General features: G+C 37.7%; 1 protein-coding gene across 2 annotated transcripts; it reads right to left on the reverse strand.

The window, feature by feature from the left end:
- Positions 1-1,844: 1,844 nt before the first annotated feature.
- Positions 1,845-14,607, reverse strand: avil (advillin). 2 transcript variants are annotated; one of them, XM_042733506.1, is made up of 20 exons: positions 14,229-14,607; positions 13,950-14,030; positions 12,590-12,664; positions 11,851-12,047; positions 11,542-11,650; positions 10,824-10,934; positions 10,540-10,745; positions 10,338-10,416; positions 8,827-8,925; positions 8,198-8,351; positions 7,889-7,989; positions 7,538-7,675; positions 6,494-6,652; positions 5,963-6,142; positions 5,662-5,810; positions 4,153-4,297; positions 3,764-3,952; positions 3,565-3,633; positions 3,359-3,466; positions 1,845-2,514 (listed from the first exon to the last, which is right to left on the reverse strand). In XM_042733506.1, the coding sequence occupies exons 2-20, from the start codon at positions 14,007-14,009 to the stop codon at positions 2,401-2,403; spliced, it is 2,442 nt and encodes an 813-aa protein (XP_042589440.1). In that variant the 5' UTR covers positions 14,010-14,030; positions 14,229-14,607; the 3' UTR covers positions 1,845-2,400. The 2 variants fall into 2 exon arrangements, with proteins under 2 accessions (XP_042589440.1, XP_018934924.2); XM_019079379.2 differs by lacking the exons at positions 13,950-14,030; positions 14,229-14,607 and having other exon boundaries at positions 12,590-12,685.
- Positions 14,608-16,770: the final 2,163 nt, after the last annotated feature.

The raw sequence follows: 16,770 nt of genomic DNA on the forward strand, positions 1-16,770 counted from the left end.
CATGTGTGTCATTGAGTCATTGTTGCTGATGCAAAGTAGGCCCTTCCTTACCAAACACAAAGAAACTCAATTAGAATAGAATTATGAGTAATTTGCAAACTGTTAAACATTAAAGTGTTGTTACTTTAAAACAAACATTCATCCTGGGAGATCACAGGGATATGTGAATATTTGATGCATATGTCAGATTTATTTCATGACTCGGGCAGAGCAAGCTGTTGGTATCAAACATAGTTTACTTAATCAACAGAGTCAGTGTAATGGTGATTTGATGGACATTTTGATGTACCCTGTGTGTAAGTACTCCCAATTTTGTTCATTCCTCTGTCGGTTCTCGTCGTGGTTTGATGTATTTTGTGTTAGTTTCCTTTCAAGTGTTTTCCATGTTGGCTATTTAAAGTATTTCTTGCACTCATTGCATCATGCATCTTATTAGCACTATGATTACCCCTGACAGATAAATACCCATTTCTTGTGTATTGAGGTTTCTGAGAATTTCCTGAAAAGTGATCCATCCAGGGATAAGTTTTTCAAAATGAAGTTTACCAAAACAATTCAAAAACAGTTCAAACCCCATAGAATGCCATTTTTACATCTTTCTTTTCAGGTGTCACGCCCCTGGACTCATTATGTTGTGTTTTCCCTCCATGTGTTCCGTGTCCCATGTTGATTGTGTCGGTATGTTCAGGTGTGTCTTGTCAATTACCTTCTTTATTCTTCCCCTTATAAGTTGCATTCTGTTCAGTGTTTGGTTGTCTGGTCTTGTCGGTGTGTACATGTGTTTCTGCCTTCTCCCTATGGATTACCCATATGGATTATTAAAGACTTTGTATCATCATCTTTCTCATTTACGTGCTTCTCTCTTGCACCACACCGTGACATCAGGGAATTTGTTTTTCTATTATGTTTAATATCTCTATTATTCCAAATGGTATATTTGTTAGGTGACAAGTATTGTTGGTAAGCGCTTGTCTATGAAACTTTGGCAGTTTTACATCACAGCTGCGTTTCAGTAAAAAATTCTAGTCTGCCAACCTGCTGAAAAACTTTTTATAGTTAGTTATTATTGTTATTATTTTAGATAATTTTGTATCAGCAAAGAGCACCACTGTTTACATGTTCTCTGTGTCTTGTCTAAGACTTTTATGTCACTTCGTGTTTCCTGTGGTTTGTGTAGTCAGTTTGTAGTATGTATATTGGTTCCATTTGATTAGCCTTCCCAGGTGTGTCTAGTTATCTTGTTAAACTTCTAAGCCCCCTGTGTGTACCGGTATATACTAATAAGATTTCAGTAATAAAATAGTTGCCATCCATAAAACAGCTCCTTACTTAGATACCTTTGATGCCTCAACCCCTACTGGTTTAAATCCAACAATCCAATAATTTCTGGATTTATTTTCATAATTTGCATGACTTGCAGAGACACATGAAGTCACCAGTGCAGCAGGCAAGCTTGGAATATGGAAAAGCTTTCATTTAGTGGATGAAATATTGCTATTACATTGATTTTGTCAGAAGAAAAGCTGATCTGAACAATGAAGTTGTGACATTACTGTACTCTGATTTGTCATGGCTTGCCCACCAACATCCCTCTGATCCCGATATAAACTGTATAAAATCTTTTTTGAAAATGAAACATTTTCTTATGAACTTATGTCTTTTCTTAAAAAAAAAAAAAACATGACAATTAATGAGATTAATACAACTCTTTTTACTTAAACATCACTACCAATCACCATTCAACATCAACAAAAAACTTTTGACTGCGATCCAGTGTGGATTTTGGTCAAATGATGAGGCAGAAATATATTGTTAGTAACATTTTAAAATAATTTTATGGGAAAGATACATAATAACTTATGTGGGGCGTGAAAGTAAAGTAATGTAACTAGTAGTGTAACTAATTACTGTTGCTAGAAATAATAAGTAAAGTAATACTATTACCTTTTTATGTCATTCATTGACTTAAAAGTGTATTTTTATACATACACAGTATTTCCTCCAGTCTCAAATTATACATAAGAAAATAAATCATTTGAATGGGGAAGCATCTGTTATTAAAGAGTTGCTCAGAAATGAAAACATTTTGCCTCGGTTATGTATTCTATAGCACTTTGTACACACTTTAGACAAAAGTTGTCTTGAAGAAATGTCACTTGAAGAAAAAACAGGAGTAGAAAAATTCAAAACAAATTCTTGTAAATATACACCTTTTTATTTTGCTTTCACCAAAAACAGCACAAGTGCCACCATTATACTGCAATATGATTATTGTGTCTGGAATATATGACCGATTACATTAGTGAAATCAATTATGACAAAAGATTTTGAACTAGGAAATATAGATGCATTGTTGTTCCCTCTTCCCACTACCAGCGCTTACAATACATACGCCTCTTTTCAAAACAATCCCTTTTCCTTCTTAATGGTCTTCTGTTTCCACTGAGGCAAACTGTCAAACTCTTCTCTGGAGATCCCAACTACGGTCTGGAAATCTTCGTCAGAGAGATATCTCTGTAATACCATGAAAAGGAGATAGAAAATGTATGAAAATTATTTTAATCACTATAAGAAAAACTGTTAAGTCGAATGAGGTGACAGGAATTAGAATGTTATATACAGCAGCACACATTGGTTTCAACAAAGCAACACCACACTTTTAATCAAATGTATTCAAATATTTTAGTCAAATTTCTCATAACTCCCTTTCTCTGTCACGCTCCATTTGATTGAGGCATGTGCATTCTTTAAAGTACAACCAGTTTGGTTTTAGGACAGTCTGTTTTGTGAAATGGATTTTACAATACTTACATGACTCTGAATTTACAAGTGTATAACATGTGCTGGAACTACTGTAGTAACGCTCAGATACTGAGCAATCAGCACACAGGTGGCGCACGAATACAACAAAAACCAACCAGAGCAAACAAGACATGCTCATAAACTGGCTAAAATGGTTATGTAACAAGGCATGCCCTTAAATTATTAATGTGCAAATGTACTTTTTTGTAAGAAAAAAAAAATGGAATAAAAATCAATCTGAATGTCCTGATTTTTTCCATGCACATCAAACCTTACAATATAGCAGGGACATTTAAGTCAATTAATCAACATGGGCCATGCATGAAAATGGGATCGGCTCATAATTTGACAGGAAGATGTCAAGGAGGTTTGTGTAGACTGCAGGTGTCAAATTTCTTGGGAACTCTATAAATCCAAATTATGACAAGATTTTCTTGGTGGACAACATTACAATTTAGAGCAAAAGCTGCTTTTTCCCTGCTTATGATAGGATCACCTAGTGTTTCTTGAATGCTTGATCAAGCTCCTGTAAACCAAAACATGAAGCTGTACGCACCTCTTTGTGTGCGGCGTCCACGTTCTCAGGCAGCTCTCCAGACAGTTTGTTAATCAGCATTTCTGGTGGATATTGTGAGATGGTTTTACTCTCCGCACCACTGGATCCCTGTCATGAGAAATTACAATTTGATGCAAATCTTTTATGCAAACCAGGCAAATATTGACTGAAATGTGTATTATATACAAGGGTACAAAGGATCATACAGAATCAACTTTAGTGGGCAATGTAATCTCTCCTAACTCCTCCTTCAGCTGCTCGTAGGTTTTGCCACCCTAGTACAAGGATAAAAGCCGTGTGTGAATTACAGAAAAATGAGTTTTGTTCATCAGCAGAGAATGACTCCTTAAATAGTAGGCCTGTAAACCTCTTTCAGCATGTTTATACAATGCAAATCCAACCTACGCTCCATTTTGTCGCGTCCCAGGCCATGAACCACCCAGTAAAGGTAGGAGGCTCAAAGCCCTGCTTCACCATAATCACAGGTGTGTCAGGGTCCCGGGATCCAGGATGAGTCCGCAGGTATTCCTGGCAAGTTGTTGCAGATTCCTTTCGCTCCACATCATTGGCTTCATTTCCTATCCAAAGAAAGACCTAGAAGAGCCGAAGGCTGTGTTTAGGACTCTAGTAATCTAATCTACTTCTCAAGATATTTAGGGTCAATGCTTGCATTATTATGACAGCTGCTATATTGTTATTATTCAGATGTCGGCATACCGGTGATACTATTGTAAAAGCATTGCCTTTCACCATCAAACTTTACATTTCATTACAGAAGAACAGAGCTGGTTTACCTGATCCCACGTGTCCAAAAGCATGACGTCGTCCTCTCTCAGATCATCCTGTGTGAACTGGGTTACCTCAGTGGCAATAAACTGGCCGGTCTTATTGGAGCATTCAAAAAGACGTGGTTGATGATCTAGAGTAACCTGTTGTAATCTTTAAGAAGACGTGACATCAACAGCCAAGAATGAAGAACTTTTCCCCACATTCCCACAAAAGCTGTCACTGGGGGTACCTTTGTACCATTAGGCGCTTTCGCACTGCATACTTCTATGAACTAGCCAGCAGGGTGGTTCCTAGAGAACCAGTTTCTCCCTCAGGAAGCCAACAGCAACATCTTTATTCGTGACATTTACAAACCGGTGGATGAAGGACGCAGTGATCGGAGCTGTTTTTGTCGTGTGTCATGGGTTTCGTGATAACAAAGATGTTATGTAAATTAAAAGAGCATGAAAACTGACAACTTGCAGTGTTATCACCAAGGCTGAGAAAAGAACACAACGCTGCAGACAACAGATAAATGTCGCTATTGCTGTTTTCATGGAGTAAATATTTTTACATGGCTTTTTTAAAAATGTTGGTGTTTCATATGTATTTCACTGTATAGAACTGTTTTAGACCCTACTCTGGAGTAGAAGCTTATTTAGTTCCCTCAAATGAAGTTCATAGAGCTATGAAAAGGTTCCTCCAGTGCGAAAGACCCTATATTTAACCCTTAAGGGGTGCATATTAGTACCTTAAAGGGGTCGTGAACTGAGAAACCAAAATTCCCTGGATCTTTTGAGGTACTAGAAAACATGCTGTAAGTTTCAGAATGCTGTGCAGTGCCAAGCTGTGGAAAAACAGATTTTGCATTGCCTTCCTTCTGTTCCCAACGTTAGGAAAGAATGGATGAACTTTATTTTGAATGAAATTCTAGACCGCATCAGTAAGAACTCAGTCCTTTGTTTACTTGATTTTACCACAGATTTCTTTACAAACAAGGCATGATTCAACGCGGGATTTTCATTAAAATTGAAACTTAAAAAGCCGATGCTGTGCCGAGTGAATTGATCCGACAGTAATGTTGCAACACAAGTGTGAGTAACTGTTTTATTATATGATCACTATTGCTTTGTCTGTTATAACAGATTGTTTGATATGAGTGTTCATGCATTTTTGACCTAAATCACCGAAGCCTCCATCTGAAGGATGCAGGCTGTCAAACACACACAACTATTAGCCAATCACAGCAGTCGCCGTTTACTTCTGAGTCTACAATCCTCCAGGCCTATTCAAACAGAGCGTTCTTATGAGGGGTCAGAAACAGGACAGAAAATAGCCTACTACTTCAAAAAAAAAAAACTTTTGATGTAAAAGTCTTGATATGGTTATAAGTAGACCTCAGAGAACAGTAGAAAATAACAACTTAGGCAGTTCATGATCCCTTTAAAGATACATATTAGTCCCTAACATAAGGGTAATGTCCCATCGACAGCTTTTGAACCATTTTCTGAAAATAAGAAGAAGGTTTGGTGTACCTTCTGTCGCTTGCATATGGTCCTTTTCCACCTAAGATTTCCCAGAACTCATTTGGCTCCTGTCCCTCAGCCATGATCTCCTCTGATAAGCCTCGACCAATAAAGGAGGCCACCTCCTTTGCCATGGCCCTTTCATCACCACTGGACCCCTGAGAGGTTATATAGAGCTTAGTGCTGCTTTCCCAATAATGTCTATCATGAGGGCAGTAGGGGTGGACATCACATGCTGTACATGACAACTGCTGAGTGCTTTTTTCCAGTAAAATACTACCAGTGTCATGAGAGTAGAAAGACTGCGTACTTTGCCATACCACAGGTAGACGTCGTTCTGGCTTTTCAAGAGGAAGACATCGTTGGAGTTGAGCGAGGCCACCAGAGCTGGCACCTCTATAGCTTTTGAATTGGTTGGGTGAGAGCCGCAGATCTGAAACAGGCGGACGGGCGGCTCTGGCTCCGGGGCGCTCTTTCTGGACGTCCCTCCCTAGGATGGAAACGAAGCAATATTTAAGTATTACTAAAACAGAACATTTATACAGATTATAAAATCTTTAGCTCATAAAGTCAGCGTCTTTCACATAAGGTAACTGGTTATTGTATGTCTGGGAAACGTTTTACATTAGGAACACATTGTAGCAAATTATAATGTTATCACAGTTTCTAATGTAAAAACAGCACATAATGTATAGGTGACAAAATGCTTAAACTTAATATCCTAACAGTAGTTTGTTTTTTTTAAAAGATGTTCTTGCATTAAAAGAAATGTAGGTTTATTAGGCTACATAGTGAACCATCGTCTTTTAAACATCTCTATTTAAAATAAGTCATGTGCTACCTCAAAGATAACCATCTTGCCCTTGAAGATGGCCATGAAGTGCCGTGGTTCCTTCCCCATGGAGACTCGGACTTGAACAGGCTGACCTCCATACTGCTGGTCAAGAGTCACAGCCTGATAGGCACAAGCTGTCACCTCGTCCTGAGACGCATGACGCCCCTGCCAGCAAAACAGACCAGCCTCATTATTACGTGCCGCTTGTCATTCATCGCTCCTCTTCACTGAGAAGATCAGCTGTGTTACGCATTTAAGCTTACTGAGTTCACCAGTACTGTGTAGATTCAACAGCTGTACAGGTGTCAAAAGAGAAAATCACATCTGTTGCTGTAATAAGTTAATGTGACCCTGGAGCACAGAAGCAGTCTTGAGTCTCTGGGGTATATTTGTAGCAATAGCCAAAAATACATTGTATGGGTCAAAATTATAGTTTTTTCTTTTTTGCCAAAAATCATTAGGATATTAAGTAAAGATCACGGTCCATTAAGATATTTTCTAAATTTCCTACCGTAAATATATCAAAACTTCATTTTTGATTAGTAATATGCATTGCTAAGAACTTCATTTGAACAACTTTAAAGATGATTTTCTCAATATTTAGATTTTTTTGCTCCCTCAGATTCCAGATTTTCAAATAGTTGTATCTCAGACAAATATTGTCCTCCTAACAAACCATACATCAATGGAGAGATTATTTATACAGCTTTCAGATGAAGTATAAATCTCAATTTTGAAAAATTGATCCTTATGGTTTTGTGCTCCAGTGTCACAAATGTTCTGGCAGAGAGACACAAAGTAAAAATATCCTGTAGATGTTTGTTTAAAGGGCGTGAAGCACTAAAACTACATTTTCGGATATATGTTTGAGGTGCACAATCATAGAAGACAAGGATTTCTTTACACTACTTTCGTTTTCTGGGTTTATAATTACATTGTGTGAACATCACATGTTTGGATGTTACAGTCTCTCATACTTTTTTGGTGGTAAAATGATCAACAATCATTAGTGCCATAAAACTCACAGATAAAGGAAATTTGTCACTTTACCTTCCACATGTAAAGAATGTAGCTGTTCCTGCCATTAACATCATAGCTGTACAGAATCAGATAGCAGTCACCTCCATAGAAGTATCCATGCATTTCAGGTTCCACCTCCACCATCTCCAAATTCTCAATGCGCCACACCTAAGGACGGAGAAGTCTTTCGAGATGACATTGACTGATGACTTTTTTCATGCATGCTCTTTTTTTTCCATTTTCTGTCAATTATTGCAAAGTTATCTCAATTATCTCTATGTGTACATTACATCCTGATTCATAAGTATGTGCTGTTTTTCACAACTGCATCAATAACATTACTCCTTTAATAATAATAATAATAACTCATCTCCTCCTTACCTGCTTTTGTCCGCTGCCATCATCCACCAAGCGCTCCTGTGCAGCAACATCAGGCATCACATGCATCTTAGCAGCATCGAACTTCTCTTGAGTGACATCAGCTAATCAATGAAAGAACAGAGCACAGCTTATGGACCAGCATGCAGTCATTCTTACTCTGTTCATCATCACAGCTTTCTAAAATCAGCATCATGGCTACAGCTACAGTAAAAACAAGTCTCACAACGGTCTCCAAATATAACAAACTTACACTTCTCTACAAAATACATTGGTGACTTTCAGCTGAAAAAACAGGCATCAGACACGTACCCACTCTCCCTACAGTGTGTGTCCGGCCCAGACCTGCGGTCTGCTCTCTCACGGTCCAGCTCTTGAAGAGTTGTTTGAAGAGAGCCGATTCTCCTCCGTCACTGATAGCCTCCACTTTAGTAGTGAGTGGGTAACCCTTCATTTTAATGAACTCCTGTCAAATTATTAACATTTGTCATTTGGAAGTAAATCAAACATTCATTCAATTCTAATCATGATGACAGCTGATAAAAAACATCACAATAATCCACAGCACTCCAGTCCATCAGTTAACATCTGGAGATGACAAAAGCTGAAACAAATCTTTAACTAAAATCCAAGTCCAAAATCCATAATAACACTTCCTCCAGTGAAAAAGTGCATCTCCAGTTGTCTCTCACATCAAAATCCAGACACATATTTGTTTAGAGCTGTTTAAACGCTGCTTGATCTGTGCAGATTTCTCTCCTGATTCACACCAGAACACTTTTTCACTGGAGGAAGTGTTATTATGGATTATAGACTCAGATTTTAGCTGGAGTGTTATGCAGCACACAGGTCATTAAGCATCGTAGTAATAAGGGAAAAATCACTCTCCTCCGGTAGCGGCTGTAACAACAGAAATGGAAATGATGAAAACAGGAACTCACCAGAGCTCTGGTCATTGCTGCTTGTCTCTCTGCTTTGTTGGCTGTCTTTCCCTTCCACACAAATAGTGACATTCCCCCCTGGTCCAAAATGTAGCAGTCCTGAAAAAAATAAATGAAACTTACCCATATCCCACCACAATAGCAGCAAAAGTGTTTTGCAATATATTAGGAGCGCAATAAGTGCATTGTAATGTACATATTTTTTTATTTAAGTACATAGTAGTTAAGACCAGCTAATATAATGTGTGACCAAATAAAAAAATAAATGAATGAATGAATGCTCCACTTCCTATTAACTAAAATGTTACTGAATAACATAACATAAGCAGTCATCAGTAGCACAGGTATACTTGTAGCAAGAGCCAACAATACATTGTATGAGTCAAAATGATCCATTTTTCTTTTATGCCAAAAATCATTAGGATATTAAGTAAAGATCATGTTCCATGAAGATATTTAGTAAATTTCCTACCGTAAATATATCAAAACTTATTTTTTGATTAGTAATATGCATTGCTAAGAACTTCATTTGAACAACTTTAAAGATGATTTTCTCAATATTTAGATTTTTTTGCTCCCTCAGATTCCAAATTTTCAAATAGTTGTATCTCAGACAAATATTGTCCTTTTAACAAACCATACATCACTGGACAGCTTATTTATTCATTCGAAAAATTGACATTTATGACTGGTTTTGTATATTCTTCGTAGTATATTTATATACACATCATAAATTATATTAAAATGTGTTGCAAATGTAGTAATCAGGGTCAAAAAGGTTGTGCATGTGTCACGTTCTGTTATCATTTCAGTTTCATTTTCATGGATTTCACTCTGTTTTTTTTTACTTGTTCCTATTTATCATCAGTTATCATGATTGCTCATTGTTTGCCTGTGTATTTAAGCCCTTCAGTTCTTTCTGTTCATTGTCTGGTGTTGGTTGTGTTTTAATACACACATTTACTTCTCTACTCATCTTTTGTGGGGTGTGATTAAAGCAACTCCACTATTTGAATGGATTCCTTCTGTCTGTCTTCCTTTGTGGACCAGATTGTGACAGCATTAGTGTACTCCTTTTGATTTTTTTTGATTTTTTTTTTCTGGCCTATGATATATTTTCCTAATAATAAATTCTAGGCCTTGATATTTATGGGTTTAGTGTGCCACGGTGTGACATGTAGTTAACTATGATTCTCAGAGGCGAGTGCTGAGATGCCTTCCACAGTTTTTATGTGAATGTATTCATTTGTGGAAATGGATTTTAAGGTAATGAATTATGTATGTCTCAAAGGGTCTGTTATTGCTTTACAATCCCTTTTCATCAAAAGGTCCCTATACTTTAGAGATTTTTGTGAACTCACTTTCTGACTGACAAATGAAATACAAATGAACACAATTACATGAAAGTAAATATTTGGTCAATGATGTTTTCAATTGACTTGTAATGGTCTAATGGGAGTAAATCATATAAGAGAGGATTAATTATGCATTGTACACAAATGACCACTTACATCGTGATTCAGCATGTCCTGTGTGAGTGGACTGGTTGCAATCTCTGTGATATTCATTGTTCCATTAGCATCCGACACACTGCAAAGTTCAAGGTTTGTTAGAGGACTGGTAGACATTCAAACTAGTACCCCGTGAACATTAGGTGAGCCGATTAATCAATCAAATGACATGTTAGTTAGAGTTGGAGCTCACAGCACTTACTGATAGAGGGTGAGCTTAGACATTTGCTCCTGGTCAGTTATTTCATCCGGTGTCCCGCTGGGCAGCTTCGAGGGCCGTTCACCCAAAACGCTCACCATCATTTCCATTAATGACGGGGAGTTTGCTTCTGCATCCCCCTCAATCACGCCGATTTCTGTCCGCCCCCCTCTCTCACGATCCCTGATGTCCTTGGCCAGCATCATGCCCTTACAGTCAACAAGGAGAAGCATGACACTACGATCTGAAAGAACCCAATACTTTACGATCGCTCATGTAGCTCATACCTTCAGACGTTCTTGTTTGTTGCTTTCAGGGCCATTCCACTGGAGAATGGTCTTGCCAAGATCCAGCAGAAAGACACTCCCAGTGTCAAAGCTGTTCCAGCTCATTTCCACCTGCAAATTGGCCAGTGCATTCGATCATTTGTATCTTGGGAATCACATTACACTCTTAAAAATAAAAGTGCTTCAAAAGGTTCTTCAAGCGATGCCATAGAAGAACCATTTTTGGTTCTCCAAAGAAGCACTGAGTCAAACAACCATCTCTTTATAATCTGAAGAACCTTCTTTCACCACAAAAAAAACCTTTTGTGAAGCAGAAAGGTTCTTCAGATGTTAAAGGTTCTTTATGGAACCATTTAGACAAAAAAAATGTTCTTCCATGGCATCGTGAAGCATCTTTATTTTTAAGAGTGTCAGGATCATTTTGGTGCCTGTGGTACTAAAAGACACTTAGTAATACTTAAAAGGATAGTTCATCCAAATATGGAAAACAAATGAAGATATTTTTAATGTGGATTGGTTTTACGATCTCTTTATGAACTCTTTGAAGCATCAAAGTGGTAGATGCATGGACTGTCAATGGAGGGGCAGAAATCTCTCAGATTCCTCTAAAAATATGATAAAAATTCTTACAGCTTTGGAACGACAAGAGTCTGAGTAGATGATGACAGAATTCTCATTTTTGGGTGAGCTATCTCTTTAAGACAAACAGTTTGCTCACCTCTGTGCCAGTCACTTTTCTTTTTCCTTTCACATGCAGCAGTCTCTGAATGTTGTAAGTGTTTGTCTCCACATGGTTCATTCCCGATGACACCCCTCCGGACTTATAACTAAGGATATATAAAGTCATATATCTGATGCTTTCTGTCATACAAATGTGTGTCTATAAAAAGTAGCAGGGCCATTTCTTTTCTTTTTTCTTTCTTTCTTTTTTTATTTTTGAAAAGCAATGCTTTGAAACTAATCAAAGAAACAACATTACTTGACCGAATGCCTGGAGAGATGTGGACTGCAGTTTTCAGATGCTTACATTATGCCCTGCTTGAAATATCCACAGAAGATGCTGGACTCGTGGTGCTGCACCTCGCGATACTGGACAGGCGAGGAGCCCAGGAACTCATCCAGCTGAATGGCATAGACAGCAGCAGCGCCCTGTTCATCCAGCGTCGACATGGAGCCTATCCAGTAATGAATGTCATAGTATGCAGATTTGCCAGCTTTGCGTGTCTGCATATGGATGAAAGACTTAGCATATAAAACATGAGGCTTGGTTACATGATGCTCATGCACCAATAGTTGTCTAACAGGAAACCATTGAAGGGGTGAGGCAAGGACAATGGGATTGTTATCAGTGTTCAAAAATAAAACAAAAGACAACACAAACTACCCTGAGGGGGAAAAACTGTCCAAGCTCACACGGCACGGCAGGACAGGACATGGCAACACCTCACAGAGAAAAATCCACAATCAACAGAGAATACAGGGAGGATAATTAGGATGAAGAACAGAGAGAACATAGCCAAACACCGAAAAAGACAGAAACATCAGAAGACAACACAGGACAGACAGTGGCCAGGATACCCTCACATAAGAAACAACAAGGAGGGAAGAGAGGGTTGAGCCGCTGAGGATCTGATGCACTGACAAAGAAAAGACAGAGCTCTGCCACCAAACTCAACAGAACCCTGACAGAAACCACATGCAGTTTGATCTTTTCACAACAGAACACATTAACATAGAACGCTTCAGAAGGGTTTTTTCTCACTTACTGAGAGCAATAAATAGCAGTCACTTTCATAAAAGTGTCCATGAAATTTTTCCGGAATCAAAACAAGATCCATTTTCTGGAAGAAGAAAATCTTTGTTTAAAACCTTGACCAAATGACCTGTATACAGTACAAATGTTACCCCCCAGATTACTATTCACAAGCTACACTGCTGTACAGTCCAGCTGTATATACTGCACCTCTGTGTTTGGTCTTACATCCTCATGTTGCTTCTTTGTTATACACAGCAAATGGCCATTTATAGTAGTACTGTATACAGTTTTGTATGCTGCAGCAACCAGCACTGTAAAATTACAGTCAGTCTGTAACTGCAATGAATACTTTGATTGTATTGTTATTTTCAAAGCTTAATGTACTTTCTTGATAAAAAAAAAAAAAAAAAAAAAAAAAAAAAGATCGTCATTAGCCATACTTTAGGAAAGGACACTTTGGAATACTGAAACCGGAAGTAAAATAAAATAAAATAAAATTCTACAGTTATTTTTATTTCAGTTAGGTAGGATAGGCTCATATTTGATTGGATAATTTACAGTATATTTAACTAATAGCTGTTTGCATAATTTTTAAGATCTGATAGCAGTATTATTTGGCCATACAAACATTTTGTTTCTAAAACATAAAACAAATACATAATGTACAGGGCTGCATTTCCCAGAAGCATCGTAAGCCTAAGGAGCCACCAACGGTTTCTACAATCAACTTACCTTACGATGCTTTTGAGGAATGCAGCCCAGATTGTTTCAGCTGCTGTATATATCAATGACTACGGTTTTTTTTTTTTTTCAGCATAACTTTTGGTCGTGGTTTGTAGTCCTATGACTCATGAGACACAGAATTTACACAATAAGTGCCATCCACACAATTCAAATCAAATCTGATCATTTCACAAAGGGCTGTTATTTTGTTGTCTTATATTTGAATGTGTTAACAAAGTTACGTGATTAATTGCAATTTACATTTTTTTTCTATTAGTTTTTTAAATGTTGTTAATTGCAATTTGTTTTTATCGATAACCCTAATTATATTATTAAAACATTAAAATATCAAACTAATCTTGAAAACAACCTTGAAACATCTTCACACTAACATGTGCATGTTTCACATACTGTACATCCAATTATTAATGCAGTAGTTGGCTTATATTCTTGTATATTACATGGAATGTACAAAATACTTCGATCAGTAGATGCTCCTATCAGTGAACAAAAGTGAAATGGGACAGCAGCTCCTCAGCTCATCAGACATGCACCTCTCATATTTCATGTTTTATAGAAAGCATCTCAATCAGATTTTGATAATGTGTTCCACCATCAGCACCTATTGCTGAGAGAATCAAACCTGCCTCGATTCTCCAGATGAGTATCCCTGGAGAGTGTGTGATGGCTCTGAATGTGTTCTGCATGATTCAACAGTGCGCACCAGACTAAAAACCAAGAGAGAAAAGCATACACTGGGTTATTAGCCCTTAATTCAGCATCATTATATTATGCTCCTTTCATGTTTAATACGTAATTGCCATTATTTTACAGATTTTATTACCTTTAGATAAATGTAAGAAAAGTAGTTTTATTAACAGCATACTGTTAAAGCAGCTTTAATTGGAACAAAACAAAAGTGTTACCTTGAAGTCCAAGCAGTGGTTTTGAAGAGCTTTAGAGATGATTCTCCTCAGACGGATCAAGGCTGGTGTGTACGTCCAGCCAGAGACAAGTGAACAAGTCCAGGATTGTCTCTGATGCTAACAAGGCACAGAGCAAAATATGCCCTTTTTTGTCCAGGTCTTCTGCACCGATTTGACAAATACTTCATTTGGTTGTATTTGCCTGCTGTCAGTCGATGCTGAGCTCAACAACCAATCAGGATAAGACGTTAATACAGTCAAGGCAAATGAGCAATGTAAACAAAGAGAGATATTCAAAAGACAAGAAAAGCGATCATAAGCAGTCATGGAGCAGGTTCGTCAGGTGTTCTCAGAGCTGAACTCCCTCCAATCAATGCAACATGGACTGTATCACTCTTTTACTGTCCGGGCCACATTCTTACAGGCTGCTGTCAAATCTTAGGTCCAGTTTGATGTGCAGGATGTCATTTCACTGGGTCTGCAGTACAAACTACAGTGCTTTTGTTCTAGCTTTGCTGAAATGACTTGTGAATGAGATGTTGTGAGCAGTGTTGGGGGTGACACATCACACGTAATCAGAGATCCTTTTTTCCAAGTAACTAGTGAAGTAACCCGTTGCTTGTTCATTAACATGAAAATATCTGAGTTGCTTTTTCAAGTAAGTATCTATAATAATCCCATGTATTGACTGACAGCTCTCGTGTTGCCATGTTGAGAGACATCGGGAGTAAGTGCAGAGCGTTGTGTGAGCTATGTGAACATGATGCTGCTGTAGTTGTAGACTAAATATGAACATGCATTTACTCATCTCACATCAATAAAAAACAGATTCAGTATTCTTCAAAATAAATCAATGCAAACTCAGAATATGACGCAAACCTGCAATAATTAAATATGTTAAATAACAAATATTCTTCATGTATTTAATCCCATTTTATTAATCAGTGTCTTTGCTGCTGACGTTCAATGATCCAATTCAACTATACGAATAAGCAGAAATGACTTTAGATAAACATTCATTTCTTAATTCAGAATGTTGAACTTTTTTCTCTCGCGTCTTATTCTTCGTGTAATCCAGAACGGCAGCACAGCTGAAAGGTTTGTTTGAGCTGCACTCTCTACTGTACAGACGTGAATTTACATTTCCTTCAGCCTGAGCTGTTTTCATTTCACTTTATATCAAACAAACAAGCAAGCCCAGACCAGGTCAGAGAAAGTAACTCAAAAATAACGTAACATTACTTTCCTAAAAAAAGTACCAAAATTGGTTACTTTTTAGAGAGTAACACAATGTTGTGATACATAACTTTCCCCAACACTGGTTGTGAGGTTTTAATAGCATCACGGTATAAAACTGCATTTACAATATAGCAAAATATGTCTGAAGCACTGTTTGCATGTGGCCTTATTGAGGTGCTTATCTGTGTAACCTTTTCTGGACTTTTTGACAAAAATGAAAGACTGTGTCTTAACAAGACAGTTTATTCACATCATTATTGATGGTAGAAACTGCAACACACGCAAGCAGTAGTTGTCGAGTGTTTCCACCTTGTCAGCATTCATACCTTTCCTGCCTTGTGTGCCCTTTTGTTTAGTTGCTGATGGGCCTTTCACAGTTAAATCTTCCATCTTTGCAGCATTGTCATGGCAATGGATGCTCTGCAGTGAATGGGTGCCGCCAGAATGAGAGTCCAAACAGCTGATAAAAACATCACAATAATCCAATCACTCCAGTCCATCAGTTAACATCTGGAGAAGACAAAAGCTGTGCGTTTGTAAAAAACTAATTCTGACGGCACCCATTCACTGCAGAGGATCCAATGCTGAGCAAGTGATGGAATGCTACATTTCTCCAAATCTGATGAAGAATCAAACTCATCTGCATCTTGGATGGCCTGAGGCTGAGCACATGTTCAGCTGATTTTCATTTTTGAGTAAACTATTCCTTTAAAATCACTGATAACAGTTTAAAACATTAAAAATATTTTATTTTGCATATTGATTTACAAACATTATATACACTTATGTAGCATTGAAAAAAAAATTGATGAGGTGATGCACCGTTCTGCCAGCGCTTCTGTGGTCATTACATTTGAATGTCTGCCACAAAATGACGTCAACTGCCAGTGTATCAAAGATTCAAATCATTAGCCAGCACATCCCAGAATAAAGCCTCAAATTTTTGTAAGGCTTCATCTGCCCTTCCCTCCTTAATGCAATAAATTACAGATGCCATCCTGACAAGTTACAGTTGAAGAAAATAAACCCAGCAATCAGCAGACCGCAGTGAGACCAGCTTACGGCCAACACAAGGCAAGGAGCCAGAGGAAGCATGCAGCTCACTGGGTGCAGATTACATCAAAGAGCCAATCAGATCATGCCGAGATTAATAATGTTCATTTTGGCATCCTTGCAACTAAAGCTAAAATAAAATCTAAACTTATAGGGAAAACTACAGTTAAACAGAAACAACATTTAAAGAGTGAGAACTGAAACTAAACTTTGGTTGCAGTGTTGGAATGACAAAACAAGAATAAAAACA

Source organism: Cyprinus carpio, chromosome B11, assembly GCF_018340385.1.
Source record: "Cyprinus carpio isolate SPL01 chromosome B11, ASM1834038v1, whole genome shotgun sequence".
Taxonomy (NCBI): Eukaryota; Metazoa; Chordata; class Actinopteri; order Cypriniformes; family Cyprinidae; genus Cyprinus; species Cyprinus carpio.

What these genes read in the sequence shown, in the direction of transcription:
- avil (XM_042733506.1), bottom strand. Translation starts at nt 14,009, where the DNA reads ATGCAGAACACATTCAGAGCCATCACACACTCTCCAGGGATACTCATC. An exon ending in ACTGCTATTTATTGCTCTCA is followed by an intron (nt 12,048 to 12,589) that starts GTAAGTGAGAAA and finishes ATCCATATGCAG; the next exon opens with ACACGCAAAGCTGGCAAATC. An exon ending in TGCCCACTAAAGTTGATTCT is followed by an intron (nt 3,467 to 3,564) that starts GTATGATCCTTT and finishes TTCTCATGACAG; the next exon opens with GGATCCAGTGGTGCGGAGAG.